Genomic DNA, 25,895 nt, shown 5'->3' with positions numbered 1-25,895 from the left:
GTTACGGTCGCAGCAATACCAAATATGTATGGTTTATTATTTTTTTCAATAATAAATGACTTGATAAGGGAAAAAGGGGGCGATTGTGTTTTATTTTATTACTTGAAACTTTCATTGTATATTTTACAACTTTTATTTTTACTTTTTATTTTTTTTTACACTTTTCTTTACTACCACTAGGGGACTTGAAGATCCATCTGTTTGTTTGATGTTCTAATACATTGCACTACCTATGTAGTGCAATGTATTGGAACTGTCAGTTGTTCACTGACAGCAAGCCGAACAGCTCCGCCTCCGGGCGGGGCCTAATCCGCTTCCGTAATGGCAGACAGGAGGCCAATGTTAGGCCTCCTGTTGACATAGTAGCAGTTGCCAGCCTTGCCATCGCATGGCAGGCTGTCGATTTGCTACAAACCGCTAAGATGCAGCAATCGCAATGGATCGCTGCATCGAAGGGGTTAATGGCAGGAATGGAAGCTAGCTCCGGTTTCTGTCGATACATCGGTGTGTCCACTATAACATACAGCGAACACCCACTGCTGATGACGCCGGCTCAGCTTTTGAGCCGGAAGCTGAGCCGGCTCCATCTTGCCGATGGTACCGGAAGCCTTTTAGGCCCCGCTACCAAGCGGGGCATAGGAGGTTTCCGTTGCTAGCAGACCGGGAGGTAAGTATTGGGCCTCCGATCGCCTTTGCAGCCACCGGCAACCCAGCGATCACGAGGGCATTCATACGTTGTGGGAACAAAGGGGGCATAATTACTGTGTGGGGACACTTAAGGTTCTTCATTACTGTATATGGGCACTAAAGGAGCATCCTTACTTTGTGTGCACACTAAGGGGGCATGCTGACTGTGTGGGAGCACTAAGGGGGTAACATTACAGTGAGGGGGCATAATCACTAGATGGGACACTATTACTGTGGGCCACATAAAGGGGGCACAATAGAGCACTGTTACTGTTTCAGGGCACTAAGGAGGCAATAATACATTTAGGGGGTACTAAGAAGGCATCCTTACTGTGTAGGGGCTCTAACTAGTCATCCCTATTTTGTGGGGGCACTAGTGAGGCATCCTTACTGTGTGGCGGCACTAAGGGGCGTCATCACACCAAGGGCACTATAAAAGTGTGGGGGGTACAAAAGAGGCACTATCCCTGTGTGGAGGCAGTAAGGGGGCACTATTAGGCCGGATTCACACGAGCGGGTGCGTTTTGCACATGCAAAAAACGCAGTGTTTTGCGTGCGCAAAATCCACTTAACAGCTCCGTGTGTCAGCCCCGTATGATGCGCGGCTGCGTGCTTTTCGCGCAGCCACCATCATTATGACACTCCGTTTGGATGTTTGTAAACAGAAAAGCACGTCGTGCTTTTCTGTTTTCATTCATCCTTTTCACAGCTGTTGCGCGAATCACGCTTGTCCCACGGAAGTGCTTCCGTGTGGCATGCGTGATTTTCACGCACCCATTGACTTCAATGGGTGCGTGATGCGCGAAATACGCCCAAAGAATGGACATGTCGTGACTTTTTCGCTGCGGACTCACGCAGCGTAAAAATCACGCACCTGTCTGCACGGCCCCATAGACTAATATAGGTCCGTGCGACGCACGTGAAAATCACGCGCGTTGCACGGACGTATATCCCGTTTGTCTGTATAAGCCCTTACTGTGTGGGGGGGTTTATTACAGTTTAGTGGCAGTATTGCAGTGTGGGGGCACTAATACTTTGCAGGCCACAAAGGGGGTTAATTTTGCTGTATGGGGCACTATTAGGCTTGGTTCATACTACCTATTTTCAGGCGTAAACGAGGCGTATTATGCCTCGATTTACGCCTGAAAATAGGGCTACAATACGTCGGCAAACATCTGCCCATTCATTTGAATGGGTTTGCCGACGTACTGTGCAGATGACCTGTAATTTACGCGTCGTCGTTTGACAGCTGTCAAACGACGACTCGTAAATTGACTGCCTCGGCAAAGAAGTGCAAGGCACTTCTTTGCAACGTAATTTGAGCCGTTCTTCATTGAAGTCAATGAAGAGCAGCTCAAGATTTACGAGCGTCACAGACGCCTCGCATAATACGAGGAGGAGCTTTTACGTCTGAAACGAGGCAGCTGTTTTCTACTGAAAACAGTCTGTCTTTTCAGACGTAAAAGCCTCTCATCGTGTGCACATACCCTTACTGTGTGGCAAGATGATGGGCTCTATTACTTTGTGGGGTAAAATTGGGGATAATATTATTGTGCGGGGCACTTTTATTACTATTATAAAAGAAAAAAACTCTGCATGCTTTTAATCCTAAAAATTTTGGAGCTACAGCACTGTTTTAGTTCTGCACCCCCTTTCACAGTTTTTCCCTGCACAGTGACACTAGACTCGGCGGAATAGGGCGTGCATGAATAGGTATTGGGAGGGGATAGGGGCATGGCTCAATGTAAAAAAAAATGTTGCTGCTGCATACGTCACCTGAGTTTTTCCTCTTTCCATTTTTAAAAAATTGGGAGGTATGGTAGATTGACAGATTTGAATCACAGCCAGTTATCTACAGGAGCTGCACAGAATCGACAGCATTGGAAACTGCGTAAAAAAAATGGCTAAAACGCCTCCCATTGATTTCACGGGAAAAAGAATGGTCATGCCCTTTCTTCAGGCGTTTCCGTCTCTGAACTCCCATTCACATCAGCTGAAAAACGCCTCAAAATAACACGGCAAACAGAGTGCAGGCAGGTCAGATTTTTCCGCCTGCAAAAAACTCAGTATGTTATGCATGTCTCACAGCAAGAATATTTATGGCTTCTGTATCAGTGTTTAGTTCACTGGCCTAGGTGCTCTGAATATTGATCCTAGAAGACTATTTATGCTCTTCTTGCCTTTTTTGGAGGAAAAAACATGACTAGCAGGATTTCCGCTGCAGAAAAAAACCACACCATTTCCTACGTTTTTTACTGCAGAAAATGGTGCAGATTTTGCTGCGTTTTTCTCAATGCTGGGAGATGGTGACATCTCCTCTGAAAAACACAGCAACTCAGTTCACTTCAATTGACATGCTGAGGAACAAAAAATACCCAACGCAGGTCAATTTCTGGTCGGGAATTTTACGTAGCATGTGAATGAGATTTGTTAAATCTCACCCACTTTGCTGCTACTGTATTCTGCACATTTTTTGTCCGCAATTCCGGATGGGAAATATGCAGCAATTCCGCTACGTGTGGACAAGCCATTAGGCCGGGTCCCCAGTAGCGTAAATGCTGCAGAATTTCTCTAGCGGAAATGTGTGAGGAAATTCCGCAATATTTACAGTAGTAAATCTCATGCCCACGCTGCGGAAAAGAACTGCGTAATCGCAGCGATGTGGTGCAATTTTTCGGATAGAATGTACTGCGGGTTCCAGGTCGGACACGCAGTATTTTTTACACAGCGTATCCGACCCGAAGGGAACCGGGCCTTAAAGGGAATTAAATAACCCAATAAACTATATAGATTTCCTCTTATTACCTATAATTTCTTAAAACACAAGTGTTTCCTAAATAGTTCCAGCATTTCGTTTTGCACTAAAGATTGTTGAGAGGACAGTGTTCTTCGCAGTCATCTGTCACAAGACAATGTGACAAAGAGTCGCAGTGCCCTCCTGGGGGAATACCGTAGAACAGCATTTGTCAGACTCGAGCAAGCATCAGAACAAGAGGCTACCAGAAGGTTAAAGTATTTTATCAGTAGGAAAGTAATGGAAGCAAGCGAAGACAGATGTGCTGCAGGCATAGTATAATGCCAAAGGAGGAATGAGAGACAGAGTGATAATGTTAGCACCAAGCGAAAGGGAGGGCAGAATTTAATATTAACATTCATGAATCTGGTGATTGCAATATAGTTGCCAGCACTAAACCGAATATGATAGATATATATATATATATATATATATATATATATATATATATATATATTTCTATTCTAAAAGTTTGTTGAATGTCACCAATCTTCAGTATTAGTTATAAAAGGCAAAAAAAATGTATTGCCAGTCTGTAGGTATTTGTATGCAGTCATGCTACTTTTCTAGTTTCCCAATATTGATTGTGTTCCCAGTTTCACATACTAATATGACCTGAGGACCTCCCAATGACCTTTTCTTTTAATTAACAAACCCCTCAGATAAACAAACCCCTCGACTGCGCTATTGATTCTGTCAAAATAACGGAAAACTTACACATAGGTGATAAACAGAAACCATAAGCAACGGAAGCATTACCATTGAAAATAATGGTAATGCAAATGGAACCTATGGTTTCCGTTTGCCTTTCCGTTGAGGGGTTCCTCCGATGGAAATGTCCGACGGAACCCCTCAATGGAAACCAGCGCTGATGTGAACAGGCCCTAATTACAGACACTCTAGTAATTCCCTCATACCCTCTGTAGGTCTTGTGGTTGAGGTATTTTCTACTAGCAGTATTTTTATTGATATTATTCTACCATGTCGAGTCACTATCAGGAACAGTTGGAAACCCTGTATCCATGTCATCTCAAGACTGAAGAACACTTCTCAGAGAAAAGGATAATCAAGACTGTCATATTTCCATAATCACTGTGCCAAAATTCAGACTATTACAACTAAATACTGGTAAACCACGTCTGCAACAACTACAAACCATTATTTATATAAAAAAAATCCATAGTTTTTTCCACTTGAATTATTTTTACGCAGTGATGAATTTCGTTGATAAAAATGAGCGTCCATTGAGGAGCAGCCAATTTGTCAGCTAGGCTGCGATATAGTCGCCGCATGTTCTGTCACTAGTGTTGGCTAGTTCTTTGTAAAGTAAATACAGTTCAGTTGGCCAAAGAGGTAACAAGATTCTCAAAATGACTAGTTTCACTTGTATGTATTGCGTAAAACTTTCTTTTTAACTTTCTTAACTTAGTGCCTGAGGCCCATATGCCCCTCTACCACACAAGAAGGCATCACTACTATAAAACAAGTGACTGCTGTTTAGGCCCTAGTACACATTTTGCTTTGGGTGCCAGGAGGTTTATGCTACACCTTTAGTATTTCTCATAGCTCCAAATTTTACCATGAAAAAGTGATGTCACTAAATCGTCCTCAACTTTCATAATTTTAGAGATGTCTATATATTGTGTATTTGCAATATATGCTGTGTAATTTTCATTCACCTGCTGGATCCATGTACTATGTCAGCTCTGCTGGACCCCACTGTATATTTTTCATAATTTTATATTAAAATCTAAAAGTGTGCCTAATGCGTCTATGAACGTCACAAATCCAGATGCACATATTTATATCTAACTGATATTGGCAGCTTTAGGGAAATCATGTCTTTACAGAATTGTCATTGGTTTCTTTATCCACCAACACAGCATGGTGTTGGTGTTCCCCCTACTGTATAGTTTTAGAAGTACACTTACAAATTAACCTCTTCGGGACAAAGCCATTTTTTTATTTTTCATTTTCGTTTTTTACTCCCCGCATTCCAAGAGCCAAAACTTTTTTATTTCTCCATCGATAGAGTGGTGTGAGGGCTTATTTTTTGCAGCAGGAGTTGTAGTTTCTTTTGGTCGCATTATACCCATAGTTCCATATAATGTACTGGGAAACTATAAAGAATTATTTGCGGGCTGAAGTTGGAAAAAACTGCCATTCCTCAATTGTTTTTTGGGTTTCGTCTTTACAGCTTTTACCGTGCGGCAAAAACGACAACTTATATTTATTCAGTGGCGCAATATGATTACGGTGATACCAAATTTATATAGTTTTTATTTATATTTTACTACTTTTATTGATAATAAACTATTTGTTAAAAAAAAAAATGTTTTGTGTCGCCACATTCTGAGAGCCATAACTTTATTTTTTCACCGATTGAGCGGTGTGAGGGCTGATATTTTGTGGAACTAGCTGTCGTTTTTAATCGGTACCATTTTTTGGTACGAAGAACTTTTTGATCACTTTTTATTACATTTTTTGGGAGAGCTAAGTTGACCAAAAAACAGCGTTTTTGCATTTTACATTTTTTGTGTTTTTACAGCGTTTACATGCGCATTAAATAATGCTATATTGTAGTAGTTCAGACTTCTATGGACGCAGTGATACCAATTTTGTTTACTTTTTTTTTATTATTTTACATTACTTTAGGGGGAAATTGGGAAATTGGGTTTTATGAACTTTTAATTATTTTTTTTCACTGCTAAAAACTTTTTTTCACTTTTTTTTCCACACTTTATTAGTCCCCCTAGGGGACTTGAACCAGCTAACGTATTGAAGTATATCGTAATTTTTACAGGCTTCTGTTAAGCCCTGCCTTCATTAGGCCCCTGTGCTGCCATGACAACCGTTGTCACCTCCGGATCTCACTGCGGGGGGCGATGAGCTGTCGACACCAGCAGCATATGGAGCGCGCTCAGTGCGTGAGAGCACTCCAAACATCACCCCCTGCACCCGGACATAATAGCACGTCCGGCTGCGCGAAAGGGGTTAATACTAAAGTGATGTATTTAAAGTAAGAGAATACTTTTATTACCAAGGTGTGTTTAAGGCCTGATTTACACGAGCGTGTGCGTTTTGCGCACGCAAAAAAACGCAGCGTTTTGCGTGCGCAAAAGGCACCTGACAGCTCCGTGTGTCATCTGTGTATGATGCGCGGCTGCATGATTTTCGCGCAGCCGCCATCATAGAGATGAGGCTAGTCGACGTCAGTCACTGTCCAGGGTGCTGAAAGAGTTAACTGATCGGCAGTAACTCTTTCAGCACCCTCGACAGTGAATTCCGATCACCATATCGAGTAACCTGTTTAAAAAAAAAGAGGTTCGTACTTACCGAGAACTTCCCGGGCCGTTGCCTTGGTGACGCGTCCTTGGTGACGCGTCCTTGGTGACGCGCCTCTCTTGACATCTGGCCCCACCTCCCTGGATGACGTGGCAGTCCATGTGACCGCTGCAGCCTGTGCTTGGCTTGTGATTGGCTGCAGCTGTCACTTGGACTGAATTGTCATCCCGGGAGGTCAGACTGGAGGGAGAAGCCGGGAGTTATCGGTAAGTCAGAACTTTTTTTTTTTTACACGTTCACGTATATTGGGATCGGAAGTCACTGTCCAGGGTGCTGAACCAGTTTAACTCTTTCAGCACCCTGGACAGTGACTGTCTCCTGCCGGGTTCGGTCAAAACTAGTTCGGCCGAACCCGGTGAAGTTCGGTTCGCTCATCTCTAAGACACTCCGTTCGGATGTTTGTAAACAGAAAAGCATGTGGTGCTTTTCTGTTTACATTCAGTTTGACAGCTCTTGCGCGAATCACGCAGTTCGCACGGAAGTGCTTCCGTGCGACCTTAGTGGTTTTCACGCACCCATTGACTTCAATGGGTGCGTGATGCGCGAAAAACGCACGATTATAGAACATGTCGTGAGTTTTACGCAACGCACTCGCGCTGCGCAAAATTCACGCATTGTCTGCACTGCCCCATAGAGTAATATAGGTACGTCCCGACACGCGTGAAAAGCACGCGCGTCGCACGCGCGTATATTACGCTTGTGTAAATGAGGCCTAAAGGGAACCTGTCAGCTTGTTTTTGGACCCAGAAATGAGCAACAGCCTGTTATCCAGTGTGGCAATGCCCTTCCCTGTTCTGGATGATGCTGCATAATATAAAAAGCCAAGTGCCATATGCTAATTAGCTGCCAAGAGTCATCTGGGCGTTGCTGGAATCCCAAAATACGACCTTCTATGCTTGACTGACATATCGAAGGCTTGCTACGCAGGATTTGGAGTGGTCTAACACTGATGTAGCAAGTCCTTGACAGTATTGAAAACAAGAGATAACATTTGCTGTTTTAGCTATGTCTGCATATGAAACATACAAAATACTTTTCTAGTAAAAAATAAATAAATCTTAAATTCAGGTTAACTTTTTTTTTAATCTTTAAAATGATTCTATTCCACTGAATCTCATGTCATGAAATATCAGCCATTGACTATTGGTCTAGGGCTACACGGTGACTTTGGCTGCAACACAGGTTGCACTGCCAATGATCGCTGTGTTATCACAGTCTCACGCTGGCTGCATTGAAGTAATGAAAGTTAATGTGTCCGGGTTGCGAGCTGCAGATAGCGGCACCTGCGACACAAGAGTCGCAAAACATCCATCGGGTTTGGATCAGATTTGGACCTTATGTTGGGGGAGTAGAAACTTGGTTGACCCGGTATACGGGGCGGATTGTTCTCTGAAAATCTATAACAATTTACAGTACAATGCATGTGTGTTTTTAAAACCCCATCCACATGTCGTGTAAAAATTTTTACAGCACCCTGCAAAGTATGAGATCTGCTGCAAATCCACGGCAAAATCCACCACGCCAGAACTCACCCTAAGCGGAAACCCGCAGCAGATTTTTTTGGGCTTCTATGGCTTTTTATATTGTATTCACCCGCACCACTCTCTGCCTTGAGACTGTGTCTCTGTTCCATTTTTTAAACATTTTTGCCAATAAAAGTGGGAACAATCTTTCCCTTTTAAACTCTATTCAGCGCTGGATCATCTCTCCTTTTTCCCTGAAGTCTAAAATGTTAACATCACTGATGATTGCCAAGACTGAATACTTGTAGCAAACTCGTTAACTGTGTGAAATATTGGTCTGTAGAATAAAATTTTTTTTTAAATTAAGATACTCCAGGGTGGGCCATTTATATGGATACACCTAAATAAAATGGGAATGGTTGGTGATATTAACTTCCTGTTTGTGGCACATTAGTATATGGGAGGGGGGAAACTTTTCAAGCTGGGTGTTGACCATGGCGGCCATTTTGAAGTCGACCATTTTGTATCCAACTTTAGTTTTTTCAATGGGAAGAGGGTCATGTGACACATCAAACTTATCAAGAATTTCACAAGAAAAACAATGGTGTGCTTGGTTTTAACGTTACTTTATTCTTTCATGAGTTATTTACAAGTTTCTGACCACTTATAAAATGTGTTCAAAGTGCTGCCCATTGTGTTGGATTGTCAATGCAACCCTCTTCTCCCACTCTTCACACACTGATAGGTAGGTGGTAGACCGAGATGAGGGAGGAGATGTAAGGAGGTGCAGCACTGTGGAGAGCTTTGTGGGTGAGAGTAATAAGTTTTAATTTTATTCTGAAGGGAATGGGAAACCAGTGCAGTGACGGGCACAGGGTAGATGCGTTGGTGTAGCGGTTGGTCAGAAAGATGAGCCTGGCTGATGCATTAAGGATAGATTACCCTTCACTGGAAATAAAAGGCCTAACCCAACCCCTGAAAAACAGCCCCATACCATTATCTCTCTTCCACCAAATTTCACAGTAGGCACTATGCATTCTGGTAGGAAGCACTCTCCTGACACCCGACCAACACAGAATCATTTATCAGACTGCCAGATATTGAAACGTGATTCATCACTCCAGAGAAGACGCTTCCACTGCTGCAGGGTCCAGTGGCGGTGTGCTTTACACTACTCCAGCCGACACTTGACATTGAGCATGGTGATCTCAGGAATGTGTGCATTGATGCCACTGTGTGTAGTTCTTATGCTGATGTCACTGCCAGAGCCGGTTTGGTATTCTATTGTGAGTGATGTAACAGAGTATACACAATTTTCATGTGCCACGAGTTTGTGTGGTCTAACATCCCTAATATCTAACTAATTAACTGCTAATTATGTTTTAATATTATTAATTATGAATATTCCCTACCTCTACACTCATTATGTGCCTTCATATATGCAGATTCTAATCAAGTTATTAGTAGTAGGTATATAGTTATTACAGTGAGGTAAAACTTTAATTAAAACCCAGGAGCTAAGACGTACACAAATTTGTTTCTGTAGCAAACAAAAGGAAAGGTCGCAAACGCCTATAAATAATACATCACTGGTATTGATACAGAATAATCATTTTGGATGGTATATATTAACTGTTTAAATCTTCTGTTTCAGAGTGTCTGGTGGAGAGCTATTTGACCGAATAGTAGAAAAAGGGTTTTATACTGAGAAAGATGCAAGCACGCTCATCCGACAGGTGTTAGATGCTGTTTTCTATCTCCACAGACTTGGAATTGTACACAGAGATTTAAAGGTGAGAAGCTGTAGTTTATTAAAATGTACGAGTGAGTTTTCTGAATGTCATCTGCGACTGACAAAATGAATGCAGACATGACATGAGGCACACATGCGAAGTCTCTTCTCTGTAATGAGGACCAGGCACCTCAGTTCTCCGGATTAATGGCGGTCTCAACTGTTGGACACTCCCACTGAACAGGCTATCCACCGAATATTTAATAAAAAGCTTTTTTGCTTGAAAACTCTTTGCATATTTGACAGGTAATTCAGACGTTGCAGATATCACAGCGGACTTGCCACAGATTCCAGTTTTTGCATTGCAAAGGCTGAAATCCGCAGTGAAATTCCGCTTCTTCTCCGAAATGTAATGAGCTGCTGCGGAGGGAAAAATCTGCACAGCAGCCTGATTTCCGCACAGTTATTTTCTGCAACGTCTGAACTAACTTTCCTAAAAATGTATAGAAACAAATGTAAAAAACGGCTGCTGCAGAATTCCACTGCGGACTGTCCGCAGCGGAATTCAACGGCAATTCTGCCACGTCTGAATGTGCCCTAATTCTTTTTCGCTAGCAGGGATTTTTGGACATTTTACACCTCTAGTAGCTAGGACAATTTTCACACTTGTATAAAAGTATAATGTATAAATAAAACCTGAATTACAATATAAAAAAATCTTACTAAACGCCCATACCCATGTATTTTTTGATAGCAGACAGGCACATTGTCAAAATGTCACTCAGCACTTTATACACAATGGAACTGTAATGCAATTTTGCGTCAGTGTAATTTCTCATAAAAAAAAATCAGTGGCTAAAAGTGGGACCCAAGCAGAAAATAAAATGCAGCGCTCATCCAAAAAATAAAGTTCAAGATGTGCAGAGTTCATACTCCTGTAGATAAGCCATGAATGTCTAAGATGGGAAAACCCCTTTAGGCCCTGTTCACACAGAGGTTTTTTTACACAGTTTTAACGCGGAAATGACAGAAAAACTTCAGAAAAGGAGGCTTTTTTTTACCCGCGAGCTGTAAAACCGGCTCACTGGAAAAAGAAGCGACATGCCCTATATTTAGGCGTTTACGTCTCTGACCTCCCATTGACATCAATGAGAGGTAGAGAAAGCTGCCTTTTTGCCCGCAGCGCTCAATGGGCGCGGGTGAAAAAACACTGCCAAAAATGCGGCAAACGGTGTGCAGGCAGATCAAAATCTGCTTCAAAATTACAGACAGAATTTTGAGGCAGAATTTTCAGCCAGCAAAAAACTCACAGTGTACATACCCTTAAAGAGGCAGGGAGGAAAGGAGTATCATAAGCGAAGAAAGAGGCATTTTTCTGTAATAATATATATTACAAAGTTTCTTATCTTCACTTGCACTTTGATTTATGGAAAGTTGTTTCATAATCGGAGGTACACTTTTAGCGAGCGCCACATCTGAGTGGTTTTGGAGGGAGGGAGCTCCCTCTCTCACCCAACCGGTACCATGCATAAGATCGGTTAATATGAAATAAATAAGTGGAAAAAAAATATTAAAACCCCACTTTTTCTCCTTACGAAACACTTTATTATTAAAAAAGAAAAGTTAAAAAGTTACACATATTTGGTATCGTTGCGTCCATAACGACCCCAACTATAAAGTTATTACATTATTTAACACGCTCGGCGAACGCTGTAAAAAATAAAATAAAAAGCAATGCAAGAATTGTTGTTTTCTGTGAATCCTGCATTTTTAATTTTTTGATAAAAAGTGATCAAAAAGTCAAATGTACTCCAAAATGGTACCAATAAAAACTACAAGTAGTCCCACAACAAAAAGCCCTCATACAATTGCATCAGTGGAAAAATAAAAAAGTTATGGCACTTCAAATATGGAAACACAAAAACAAATAATTTTTAAAAAAAGGTGTTTTTACTGTGTAAAAGTAGTAAAACATACAAAATCTATATAAATTTGGTATTGTTGCAATCGTAACAATCTGCTGAATAAAGTTATTTATACCACACGGTAAACCGCGTAGATTTAGGATGCAAAAAAGAGTGGCGAATTTGCTGTCCCCCCCCCAAAATTTTTTTTTAAATAAAGGTTAATCAATAAATTCTATGTACCTCAAAATGGTGCTATTAAAAAATATAACTTGTCCCGCAAAAAAGCAGTACCTTATACAGCTATGTCGACGCAAAAATAAAAAGTTATAGCTCTTTGAATGTGACGATGGAAAAACTTAAAAAATTGATTGGTCATTAAGGCCTAAAATAGACTGGTCACTAAGGGGTTAATAGCCAAAGCGCAATCAGAGAGAAAAACATTGCATGCGTCGGAGTCCCATTGAAAACATTGCGATCTGTTTAGCCATAAGTATTACTAACTGATCTGAAGGACTGAGAGATGTGACGTCACCCAGTTATGTTTTGAACATTTATTCTCTCCTGTGTTTCTTTCTATTTAGCCTGAAAATCTATTATATTTCAGTCAAGAAGGAGAATCAAAAATTATGATAAGTGATTTTGGTCTCTCAAAGATGGAAGGTAAAGGAGATGTGATGTCCACAGCCTGTGGAACTCCTGGGTATGTTGGTAAGTGTCACATTGTTCAGCTGTCCGGCAGATGATTATAGCCTTAACCATTGAATTCCGGTGTTTCATTCAGTTCCACTGCCACAGGTGTATAAAATAAAGCTCCTAGCCATGCAGTCTGTCTTTCCAAACATTTGTGAAAGAATGGGTCATTCTAAAGAGCTCACTGATTTCCAGCGTGGTACTGTAATAGGATGCCACCGTTGTAACAAGTCCGTTAATGAAATTTCTTCCCTCCTAGATATTCCACAATTAACTGTGAGTGGTGTTATTGAAAAGTAGTTTAGGAACCACAGCAACTCCGCTACAAACCACGTAAAGTTATAGAGCGGGGTCGCCGAGTTCAAAAACTCCTTTATCATTAACATCCACACAAAATCTGTGCACTGGGAGCTTCATGACATGTTTCCATGGCCAAGCAGCTGCATGAAAGCCTTACATCACCAAGCACTATGCTAAGTTTTGGATGGAGTGGCGTAAAGCACGCCGCCACTGGACTCTGGAGCAGTGGAAACGTGTTCTGTGGGATGATGAATCATCCTTCTCTATCTGGCAGTCTGATGGACGAGTCTGGATAATGATATGGTGCTGTTTTCAGGGGTTGGCCTCTGTCCCTTTTAGTTTCACTGAAGGGAAATCTTACTCCTTCAGCATACCAAGATATTTTGGACAATTGTATGCTTCCAACTTTGTGGGAACAGTTTGGGGAAACCCTTTTCTGTTACAGCGTGACAGTGCCCCAGTGCACACAGCAAGGTCCATAAAGGCATGGTTGGGTGAGTTTGGTGTGGAAGAACCTGCCTGGCCCGCACAGAGCCCTGACCTCAACCCCATCAAACACTTTTGGGATAAACTAAAATGTAGATTGTGAACAAGGCACACTCGTCCAACATCAGTGTCTGACCTCACAAATGTCCTTCTGGATGAATGGGCAAAAATTTCCACAGACACGCTCCAAAATCTCCTTCCCAGAAGAGTAGAATCTGTTTTAGCTGCTAAGCGGGGGGGGGGGGGGGGAGGGCAACTCGATATTAATGCCTATGGAATGTCATAAAAACGCATGTAGGTGTAATGTGTAGGCTTACCAATACTTTTGTCCATATAGTGTGTATTTGCTGCAGAAACGATCTCACACATAAAGTGCTTGTTCTAAACTACACACTGTTATCTCTGTATTTACATATAGAGATAACAGGGCTTTGAAGCAACACACAATTACAGTTTAGAAATATTGGACAGCTTCTGGGACCTGTTCTATTCACTTGAATTCGAGCAGAAGCGAGGTGGCCAGGCTGGGAGCTACTGCGGATGCGCACTTCTGGGAACCTGGCTAGCCTTAAAGGGGGAAACACAGTAGGAGATGCGCAAGCGTGGCCACTGATGCAGCACCGCTGCAGTGGTCGTAACTATTCGAAACCACTCTCAAACATAGCAATGTACATGGGGTGGACCAGATGGATTATCTTCTCAACGCCACAAAATGATGTTTAAGTTCATTTAAATTCATAGTTAATTTGTTACAATTTAGAATTTATCACCCTTAAGAGCTGGTTACTTACACAGAGTTTAGAAGCATCATTTTCTTTTTTGGGAAGGAACTTTTCAGGCGAGCTTAAATGCTGTGGCCAGATGTTAGGTAAAGTAAATCTGTCACCACTTTTATGCTGACCCCTCTGAGGACTCCAATTTCCCATGGAACAAATTCAATACAATATCGCGACATGCTAGCAAAACCCTTGACAGGCTGCAATTCACATCACACACAGACACACATAGCATAGACATCTCGTGAAGTCGCAAAATCAAGATATTTTTTGGGAGATGTGAGTGAAGGTAAGGAAGGACACATCTGTATGTCTGGCTGTGGCATCATTTTTGTAAAACTTACACTTTATGTGTTGCAGCGCTCGCATCATGCTGTGAGGACGGAGTCCACGACATTCATGAGCTGCTGCTATCCCCACCCACGCCCCCCCTGCCGCTCAATGACAGTTTTCTTCCTATGCACTGTAATAGGGAGAAAATTGACAATCGGGAGCGGGATTAGTGGCAGCCAATGAATTTCAAGTAGTCCTTCCTCACAGCCAGACACAAGTCTCACAATGGTGAAATCAGCGTCTCTGTCACTACCTTATTCTGCCCTCAGAAAGGGGCAGTATAAAGGTGGTGACAGATTTACTTTAAAAGTCTATAGTAAAATATGAAAATGTTTGCATACATAGCATTTTGGTTTGTATCGTTTTAGCAGCGTTTTTGGGGGCAGTGGTGTTTTTATATAAAACGTAATAAAACTTCAAAAACGCCTGGAAAAAAAGATGCCTAGTATAAAACATCACAAATAAAAATCAGCCACTAAAACACTTGTAAAATAGATAGATAGATAGATAGATAGATAGATAGATAGATAGATAGATAGATAGATAGATAGATAGATAGATAGATGTGAAATAGATAGATAGATAGATAGATAGATAGATAGATAGATAGATAGATAGATAGATAGATAGATAGATAGATAGATAGATAGATAGATAGATGATAGATAGATAGATAGATAGATAGATAGATAGATAGATAGATAGATAGATAGATAGATGATAGATAGATAGATAGATAGATAGATAGATAGATAGATAGATAGATAGATAGATAGATAGATAGATAGATAGATGATAGATAGATAGATAGATAGATAGATAGATAGATAGATAGATGACAGGAAAACAAGACCAAAACAAAAAAGAATAAAACCAAATACAGGTTGGAAGAGGAAGAAGAACAATTTGCTTTTAAATTAGCGCATGGCTAAAATGCTCCTATTTTCGGTGTGGATTGCGCACTAAAAATTCACTACAAATTACAATATAACTAATGTGAATGGGGTTTACCTTTTTTGAAGGATAGAATGGCACAGTAGACAATGCTATTCCATCCTGAGAGATCCCTGAAGAAAAAAAAACGCTCCTGACAACGCTATACGAACAGAGATGTCAGAAGCTTCCTAATGCTTGAGTCCCCATGCAGAGCATCGCAATTGCTCTGCCCTTGGACTTTGGCCCTGGGGAAGCTCCTGACGTTACTGTTCAAATATGTACATCTAGTAGAAGCTCCAGGGACTCAAGCCCTGGGAAAGCTACTAACGTGACTGTCCATTCATGGACAGTGACTTCAGGAGTTTCTCTAGGGCCATTCCCCTGGGCGACGTATCCCACTGTATGCCATACAGTAGGATACGTTTTGGCTGAATTGAACAAAATCCAATGCATTAACCGGTCATGTGTCTGACTCATGGTTTCGTTCACTGTAATTGACATCAGTACGCAAATCAGTTAACGTGCATAACGTACAAACATGAACGCAACACTTTCCGTTACCCAACCCTCGGTAATGGAGGGGGGTCCAGACTCCTTGGCTGTATGGGGCCCAAAAATTCCTGATAGCGGCCCTGTCCTCCACAATCCAAACCACCAATTCCCATCTCCAACATTCAGATTTTTAAGCATGCCCTAAAAAACACATCTTTTTAGACATTCCCTAATCTGACTGCTTTCTTTTGTCCCCCTATTACATTAGTTATCAAAACCTGAGCCCCTTATTCAACAGTATCCCCCACGCTCCTTGCACCCTAATGCACTTCATGTCTGTCATACACAGATACTGGCGGATGACCGATTCATGCAGTTTTGTGTGCATTACCTTATGTTTATAAAAGATGGTTGGACCATTGTACTGGACATGCACTTTTTACATTTTGTGTCAGCCCTTTTTCCTCGTTGCTGTTTTTTTCAATCCCCCCTCAAAGTTAATAAAAGTCAATTAATAAGTTTTGTCCCCCCAAAATAATGCCACTTAAAAATACAACTCGTCGAGCAAAAATAATTCCTCTTACAGCCCCGTTGATGGTAAGAAAACCGTTATGGCTCTCAGAATGTGGTGACACAAAAACAAATGATTTAAAAAAAAAGTATTTTAATGTGCAAAAGTAGTAAAAATAAGAAAAACGATATAAGTTTGGTATCTCTTTAATCGTAACAACCTGTAAATTAAATTTAACATATTATTTTTACCGCACGACGAACGCCATAAGAATAAAACCTCCCAAAAAAAGGAGGGTCCTTTTTTATGTATTCTCCCTCCCCAAAAAGCTAATAAAAGTTTTTTTAATACATAATATGTACCACACAATAGTGTCAGGTCCGTATTTCACACCGAATAACCACCTCTGTAAATTGAAAGCTGAAGGCATGCCTGGAGAGAAGTACACCACACAGAGTAATGTTTGGTACAGCTTCCCTCTCAAAGCCAGGAGGAAGACTGAAAAACTTTTTATTCAGAACAAAGAAACACAGAAAGAGACACATGCCTCCTCCCCAGAGATGTGGGAGTGCCCAAGCCCCCACCAGTTTCTCAGACTCACTCTTCTTGCATTCCAGGGGGCGGTGTCTTCCATAGGTGTGTCCAACATGAACAAAGAACTTGTTATATATATCAGTATATTACACAAAGAACTGAAATGTATATACATATGTGTTGGGATAATATTTTTTCAAACAATATACATGGTAATGATCCCTGACAATAGTACCAAAAAACAAGCCCTCATGTGGCAATGTTGATGGAAAAGTTTGAAAATGATGGCCCGCGGAACGTAATGATGAGAAAAAGAAAAAAAATTGCTGAATCTTCAAGGCCCCAAATAACTGCGTCCTTATGGGGTTAAGGTCCAGAAGTAAGCTCCGTTCTTAATATATTCAATATTTTACAGATTTACATTTATCTGACAAACGTTCACAATATTTTACGTTCGGGTGCTCATTTCACTCTCTCTGTGCTCTTGAGAAAGTGTGCAAAGACCATGTGAAACAGCTGTTGCCTAGTAATGTGAATCTTTCCATTTATTCTTCATTTTTGGCTTAATAAAGAATTTAAAAAAAAGGACAGGAAGGTGCTGTCTTTGTGTTTAATATTTGTAAAGTTTGAACAGTTTTTCTGCTGGGGTATTGCTCTGCACACATTGAGGGAGATTTATCATAACTGGTGTAAAGTAAAAGTGGAGATTGATTCTTCCATTTTTTAAAGGGCCTCTGGAAAATAAGCTAGAATTTTGTTGGTTGCTATGGGCAACTTCTCCACCTTTCCTTTGAACAAGTTTGAATACATCTCCCCCACAGAATCCTACCCCTGGTGCGGAGAGTTATTTGTACAGTTGTTTTTGTCTATAAATATAAACACTTACCAGTAAATATGTCTCATGTTTTACAGCTCCAGAAGTACTAGCCCAGAAACCCTATAGCAAAGCAGTAGACTGTTGGTCCATTGGTGTAATTGCATATATTTTGTAAGTACAGCTTATTGCAATAAATTACTTTCTATTTACCTTAAATTAAGGTGATTTAGCAAGCCTGGCCTACTGTTGAACTGTAGTCCCAAAATTCACAATGGCGCTCCTATAGACCCGCTGTACAAGGAAATGCAACACAGCCCCATTCACTTGAATGGAGCTGTGTTGTAGTTACCCACACAGCCGGTGGATAGGAGCGCTGCTGTGCAGGAAAAGCTGAAGATATCTTAGTCGCTTTGTTCTCAGGACTGGCAGGAGGTCCCAGAGTTCTGAGCCCCATTTATATCCTAACTATATGCCATAACATTACAAGATAGGAATAAACTACTACCTTTAAACTACAAACCTTTAGAAGCAAACCTCTTACCGACAAATAGAAAATTTTTTTTGTTTGATAGCTAATGTTAGAGAGGGACCTCTATAAATATGGGATAGGGCATTCTATTCACCTATGCCACAAAACAATTCATTTGTAAATCTCCACAGCATCACACACATCCACACAGTTTTGATTATTTCGCTTTGGAGATATCACTTTCAGTACAGTTGGTGTGTCTATGTAATGATTTCTGTGAGACATACAGTGAAGGAAATAAGTATTTGATCCCTTGCTGATTTTGTAAGTTTGTCCACTGTCAAAGACATGAACAGTCTAGAATTTTTAGGCTAGGTTAATTTTACCAGTGAGAGATAGATTATATATTAAAAAAAAAAGAAAATCACATTGTCAAAATTCTATATATTTATTTGCATTGTGCACAGAGAAATAAGTATTTGATCCCTTTGGCAAACAAGACTTAATACTTGGTGGCAAAACCCTTGTTGGCAAGCACAGCAGTCAGACGTTTTTTTGTAGTTGATGATGAGGTTTGCACACATGTTAGATGGAATTTTGGCCCACTCCTCTTTGCAGATCATCTGTAAATCATTAAGATTTCGAGGCTGTCGCTTGGCAACTCAGATCTTCAGCTCCCTCCATAAGTTTTCGATGGGATTAAGGTCTGGAGACTGGCTACGCCACTCCATGACCTTAATGTGCTTCTTTTTGAGCCACTCCTTTGTTGCCTTGGCTGTATGTTTCGGGTCATTGTCGTGCTGGAAGACCCAGCCACGAGCCATTTTTAATGTCCTGGTGGAGGGAAGGAGGTTGTCACTCAGGATTTGACGGTACATGGCTCCATCCATTCTCCCATTGATGCCGTGAAGTAGTCCTATGCCCTTAGCAGAGAAACACCCCCAAAACATAATGTTTCCACCTCCATGCTTGACAGTGGGGACGGTGTTCTTTGGGTCATAGGCAGTATTTCTCTTCCTCCAAACACGGCAAATTGAGTTAATGCCAAAGAGCTCAATTTTAGTCTCATCTGACCACAGCACCTTCTCCCAATCACTCTCAGAATCATCCAGATGTTCATTTGCAAACTTCAGACGGGCCTGTACATGTGCCTTCTTGAGCAGGAGGACCTTGCGGGCACTGCAGGATTTTAATCCATTACGGCGTAATGAGTTACCAATGGTTTTCTTGGTGACTGTGGTCCCAGCTGCCTTGAGATCATTAACAAGTTCCCCCCGTGTAGTTTTCGGCTGAGCTCTCACCTTCCACAGGATCAAGGATACCCCACGAGGTGAGATTTTGCATGGAGCCCCAGATCGATGTCGATTGACTGTCATTTTGTATGTCTTCCATTTTCTTACTATTGCACCAACAGTTGTCTCCTTCTCACCCAGCATCTTACTTATGGTTTTGTAGCCCATTCCAGCCTTGTGCAGGTCTATGATCTTGTCCCTGACATCCTTAGAAAGCTCTTTGGTCTTGCCCATGTTGTAGAGGTTAGAGTCAGACTGATTAATTGAGTCTGTGGACAGGAGTCTTTTATACAGGTGACCATGTAAGACAGCTGTCTTTAATGCCGGCACCAAGTTGATTTGGAGCGTGTAACTGGTCTGGAGGAGGCTGAACTCTTAATGGTTGGTAGGGGATCAAATACTTATTTCTCTGTGCACAATGCAAATAAGTATATATAATTTTGACTGTGATTTTCTGTTTTTTTTTTTTAATATAATCTATCTCTCACTGGTAAAATTAACCTAGCCTAAAAATTCTAGACTGTTCATGACTTTGACAGTGGGCAAACTTACAAAATCAGCAAGGGATCAAATACTTATTTCCTTCACTGTAGATTTGTTTGTGTAATGCAAAGATAAAAATGGCTGAAGTCTAAAGGCCATTTTTCATGGCTGGATACTGGCCAGAAAAACGAGCGCTGATTGACGATTCAGCACGTCGATCAGTGCTCGTTTTCTTGCATTCACAAGCAGAACGATCATTAAACGACCCTCCGGTCCCGTGACAACATTTGAAATATGATGGGGTATATTGAGTTATATTACCTGGTGCCCTCCAGTTGCGCACCCCTCTGCCGTAGAGCCGCCGCTTTGTTGTCCCCTCTGTGTTGCCCCAACATGGCTGCAGTGCATCTTACACTATGAGTCTGAGACACTTCCACTGTACTCGTATTGGCCTAAGCTACTCACTATCTGTTTGACAAAACAAGGTGTTAAATAACTATGCTAACCTTCAAAAAGCATAGCCACTAGCCAGCATTTATGTATAAAATAACCTGAGCGTGATCTCCCTAAATTTATACCTTTTACAACTTTAAAGTGTAACTAAACTTTTATAAGACTTCCTCCGATCACTAAAACGAAGCGGGAGAAGCTCCCGGGCCAGCGCTGTGCTGCTTAGTTTCTGGTAGGCTTTCCTCAGAAAGCCAAGCGACTGATGACAGGACTCATAGACATTCTATTGAGCTCTTACACCACTTGGCTTTCTGAGGAAAGCCGAGCAAAGCCAATCAGAAATGAAGTAACACAGTACTTACCTGATCTCTTCTGCTGAAACAGTTTAGCTATTGGTGGGGGTCTCAGTGCTCAGACCACCACTCATCAAAACTTCTGACATGTCACTATGACATGTCAAAAGTTTTTTTAAAAGTTTAGTTACACTTTAAATTTGAAACTATAATACACTTTGAAGGGTTAGATAAAGAATATTCAAAAATAAATGCAGAAATCCAGGTAATTCCAAAGGGTTCACTTACATTTTCTTGCAACTATAGCATCTCAGAGAGTGATAGAAAAACCGTCACTTTGTGATAAAACATGTTCACAGAAAGACTGTTTATACTTAGGTTCTGAGAAGCTAATTTAAAAGTGACAACTAATGTGGTTGCACTTTCTGTTGTCACTTTTTTAAGCAAAAGTCGTTATTCACTGGACGCCGCTCTGTTCTAGGCCACAATGGGGTCGGATAAGCTTCATTCTGTTTCCCTGTATCCTACATCGTCTGCTGTAAGGACCGGAAGTCAGGCCTTCAATGCAAACCTATGAGCGAGAGCCTTAATGTGAGTCTCTTAGGCCTCATGCACACGACCGTATTTTTTCCCTCCCGTAAATACTGGCGTAAATACGGGTCCGGTGTCACACGTATTCGACCCGTTTTGCACCAGTATTTACGGACCCGTGCCCGTAAATACGGTTCCGGTGTCACCAGTATTCCACCCGTATTTACGGGCACGTTTTCGATGCAAAATTGCACTGCACTAATCGGCAGCCCCTTCTCTCTATCAGTGCAGGATAGAGAGAAGGGGCAGCCCTTTCCGAGGTAAAAGTAAAAGAAATTCATACTTACCCGGCCGTTGCCTTGGTGACGCGTCCCTCTTTTGACATCCAGCCCGACATCCCTGGATGACGCGGCAGTCCATGTAACCGCTGCAGCATGTGATTGGCCTGTGATTGGCTGCAGCGGTCACATGGGCTGAAACGTCATCCAGGGATGTCGCGCCGGATGTCGAGAGGGACGCGTTACCAAGGCAACGGCCGGGAGGAAGAAGCAGGAAGTTCTTGGTAAGTATGAACGTCTTTTTTTTTTTTTTTACAGGTTGCTCTATATTGTGATCGGAATTCACTGTCCAGGGTGCTGAAAGAGTTACTGCCGATCAGTTAACTCTTTCAGCACCCTGGACAGTGACTATTTACTGACGTCGCTTAGCAACGCTGCCGTAATGACGGGTGCACACACGTAGCCACCCGTCATTACGGGAGCTCCATAGACTTCTATGGGCTGCCCGTGCCGTTATTACGGCCTGAAATAGGACATGTTCTATCTTTTTCAAAGGCACGGGCACCTTCCCGTAAGAAAACGGGAAGGTACCCGTGGCCAATAGAAGTCTACGAGCCCGTTATTACGGGTCGTAATTACGACCCGTAATAACGGGAGTTTTTACAGTCGTGTGCATGAGGCCTTAGGCCTGATGCACACGACCGTGTTCGGTCCGTGATATACGGTCCGCATGTCGGCCGCTTGTCCCGGACCGTACAAAGTACAGGGAGCCGGGCTCCTAGCATCATACTTATCTATGACGCTAGGTGTCACTGCCTATCCACGTAACTACTGTCACACACTAAAACATGATTACAGTACGGGACAGTAGTTCCGCGGACAGGCAGTGACCCCTATCGTCATAGATAAGTGTGATGCTAGGAGCCCGACTCCCTGCACTGTGTTCGGTCCGGGACATGCGGCCGACATGCGGACCGTATATCACGGACCGAACACGGTCGTGTGCATGAGGCCTTAGACTTGCATTGCGAGACAAACCTCTGGTTTCTACAGTAGACGCTGTAGATTTCGAGTTTTAGAGTGCAGATTACGTGACTCCGCGGCAGCCCTGAAGGGAGCTGTGTTCAGTGAAAGACAGCACCAGGTAAGTCAATGCGCATTTATAATACACTAAAATACATTTACAAAGGGGGGGGGGGGGGGGGGTTGAAAAAAACAAAACACCTTTAGTGCTCCTTCAAGTTCTGGGCCAGTAGCAATCATATATGTTATAGATATAGTCACGATAGAAATATTCTATATTCTGCCCAAACACGTTATTTTTCAATAGAGTAGAGGATAGTGGCATAATTTACAAATAAATACAGCATTGTATGAATATCCGAGCCTTTCATTGAGAATAATAGACTATATTTAGAACAAATAGCTTAGCATCATCCATTACCGGAAATTTAGCACACATACACACTGTGATCCAAGAATATACTTATCTGACGTGCACTAATGCCAGTTAGTAATGTATAATAATTACTTCCAGACTGTTTTATTTGGTTTATTGTACATTTTGTCAAATACACCATTGATAACAAAGTATGTTAGTCAGACGAGTTCTTTTGAGTTTGACATTTCCTGTTATTTTTTAACAAAAGCCTGTTTTATACAGATTGCTTTTTATTTAATTTTTTCTTTTTTTTTTTAAACGTCTACATAGCTTTGCCTTATTGTAGAACACCAAGTATATATTTTACATTGCTGGGTTATAGTAGTCTTTACAGACTACTATGTACTAACTATACTTGCATAAATTATTTGTCAGCAATCTATGGAAATACATTAGTTTATACTTTGTAATCGAAAGTACACCGGTAACTGCACTGTAGTTGTGTAAATAATTTTATTAGTAATCATCACATACTACATCCACTATGTAATTCATTGTACACTTACAGTATTGTTAAAAGAAAATGGCTTATGCTACACTGGACATAAATTGGGGGGAATTTCTAAAGCCCTTTACGCCAGTTTTTTTGTGTAGAAATGTTGTAATTTGTGCAAAAACATGCTTTTTGAGCAAAAATTTAGCAACTTTTCTATTTTTTGCCACTCTTCCAAAAAATGGGCCCAGCGGGAAGAGGAGTGGCCACTGTTGACCAATAAATTTACTTTAAGTACCGCCCATTGAAATATAATCATATTTTCTATATAAATTAATTTCACTGATATATTATGTTATTATGATTATTAGGTTATATTAATCATGAATATTTTTTATTGAATTCAATTTGCTGGTAATCATATTATATGTATCTGTTATTTCAGACTTTGTGGGTATCCCCCATTCTATGATGAAAATGATTCGAAATTATTTGAACAGATTTTGAAGGCAGATTATGAATTTGACTCTCCATATTGGGATGATATATCAGATTCAGGTAAGTTAAACACTGATATACATATTTTAACTATTCAAGGATGAAGGGTTTGCCAAAACTAACTAACCGAAAAACTGGTCTTGTTGCCCAAAGCAACAATTTTCCAGAGCAGTTTGAAATGAAAGCTGATTTTTGTATGGTTGCTATAGGCGACATGGCCAGGTTTTCTGTTAGACAGTTTTGATAAATGAGTGCTTTTATTTTCTCGTTATAAAGTTAAAAAATAGCAGCTGACAATTGTTTTTGGGAAGAGGACTCATTTAAACGGGTTGTCTCACAACTTTATGATTCCAAAAGCTCCTAAAGTGGTATAAATGTTCATAGCAATTGTTACAAATGTATAACTTGCATGAAATATACCTTTTCGGTTTCTTTCATGTATCTTCTTTCCCCATTTGTTCCGCTCTGAACGGGAGAGATTGTGGGAGGGATTGAGAGGAGGCACACATGATGGCACTAGAGAGGGCGTTTACTGCAAGCCCCATAATTGCTTGCAAGTGTCTCTCCTACTGTGAATTCTCAGCTTTCTCTTTGAAAAGCAGTGAGAAACCAAGTACGAGTGAGAGATAGAAAACACTTTGTAGATCAATGCGCCACTGTAGATCAAGCCGCACAGTCAGTTTATTTGCGCATGCGTGTCCTCCAGCGAAAGCATCACTGGAAGGACGTGCAAAAAGCCGTACAGTAGAAACAGCATGGGGCGTCAAACTAAGGTAAGAATTGCTGTATCTCTGGATCCATATTTTTTTTTAAAAACACTTCCAAAGGGGGGCGTGGCTTGGCAGCCGAGAGACATGGCAGCTTGATTCTGGAGCTCCGGCAAAGATAAAGCTAATTACAACGCAAGGCTCTTCTAATATTCTCTTGGAGTTCTAAAAAGCAGACATAGCTACTCATGATGACGAGAGGCAAGAGAGGTCTTAAACAACAAGGCAAATTGGACTTCTACTTCGAGAAGGACCGTGAGGGAGAGGACGGGGCTGCTGGCCTCACTACCTATCCTTCCACTTTAAGCCCGGGAAAAACAACCTCGCCACTTTCCTCTGCCTCTCACCAAAGCGGCAAAAGATCTCCACTCACCTTAGCAGACTCCCGGGGAGCTGCGCAGAAGATAATTCCAGGGTCCCGATACAGCCCTCTGGCAGCGGAGTCCCTGGAGGAAGTCGGCGATGAAGAAGCCATGCGGTCGACGCCATCTTCCCCTTCACACAGTCCGGAGGCGCGGCGTCCTAAGATACAGGGGCAAGCAAGACGAGACTCAGAGGTAAGAGAGAGAGATTCTCAACCCCGGGGGTCGTCTTCAATGGTAAAGGCATTCAGGGACATACCCACTACTGATGGTCCGGCATCGGGCACTTTGATGAAGGAGATGTTGACGGCGTTTAGTGCCTCCATACACACAGAATTCACTGCCTTACTGGCTCCTATTACAGCTACACTACAAGGCCTGGGGCAGTGGATACATCATATTGAGCACAAAATGGGAGAGTTCGCTACCTCTCACAATAATCTAGTAGAGTCACACTCTGACTTATCTGCAGAAATCGAAAATTTTCAAGCTAAGGTCATAGACCTTGAAGACAGATCTAGAAGGAACAATGTGAAGATTAGGGGTATCTCAGAGGATATTCAGCCTGCAGATCTTACTAAATATGTGCAAGCGCTTATGATGGCTATTCTACCGAAGAGTTCAGATACAGATATTATAATCGATAGGGCACATAGAGTGCCACGTCCGAAACACCTGCCGGACACTCTACCCCGAGATGTACTGATCAGGATCCATTATTACCACGTCAAGGATGCATTGTTGGCAGCGGTTAGGTCACTGGGAGATATACCGGCACCATATCAACATATCAAG

The 25,895-nt window shown here is 41.6% G+C and overlaps 1 protein-coding gene across 1 annotated transcript in view; it reads left to right on the top strand.

Moving 5' to 3' along the window:
• The window catches only part of CAMK1D (calcium/calmodulin dependent protein kinase ID), a 380,920-nt gene that overhangs the window by 304,152 nt on the left and 50,873 nt on the right, over positions 1 to 25,895 (top strand). Inside the window, exons 4-7 of the mRNA XM_075857414.1 lie at positions 9,944 to 10,082; positions 12,510 to 12,636; positions 17,899 to 17,974; positions 23,919 to 24,031. Coding sequence (XP_075713529.1) covers positions 9,944 to 10,082; positions 12,510 to 12,636; positions 17,899 to 17,974; positions 23,919 to 24,031 — 455 coding nt within the window. The remainder of the gene's footprint in view (positions 1 to 9,943; positions 10,083 to 12,509; positions 12,637 to 17,898; positions 17,975 to 23,918; positions 24,032 to 25,895) is intronic.

Source organism: Rhinoderma darwinii, chromosome 3 (genome assembly GCF_050947455.1).
Source record: "Rhinoderma darwinii isolate aRhiDar2 chromosome 3, aRhiDar2.hap1, whole genome shotgun sequence".
Taxonomy (NCBI): domain Eukaryota; kingdom Metazoa; phylum Chordata; class Amphibia; order Anura; family Rhinodermatidae; genus Rhinoderma; species Rhinoderma darwinii.
This window is presented reverse-complemented; position numbering and strand designations above follow the sequence as displayed.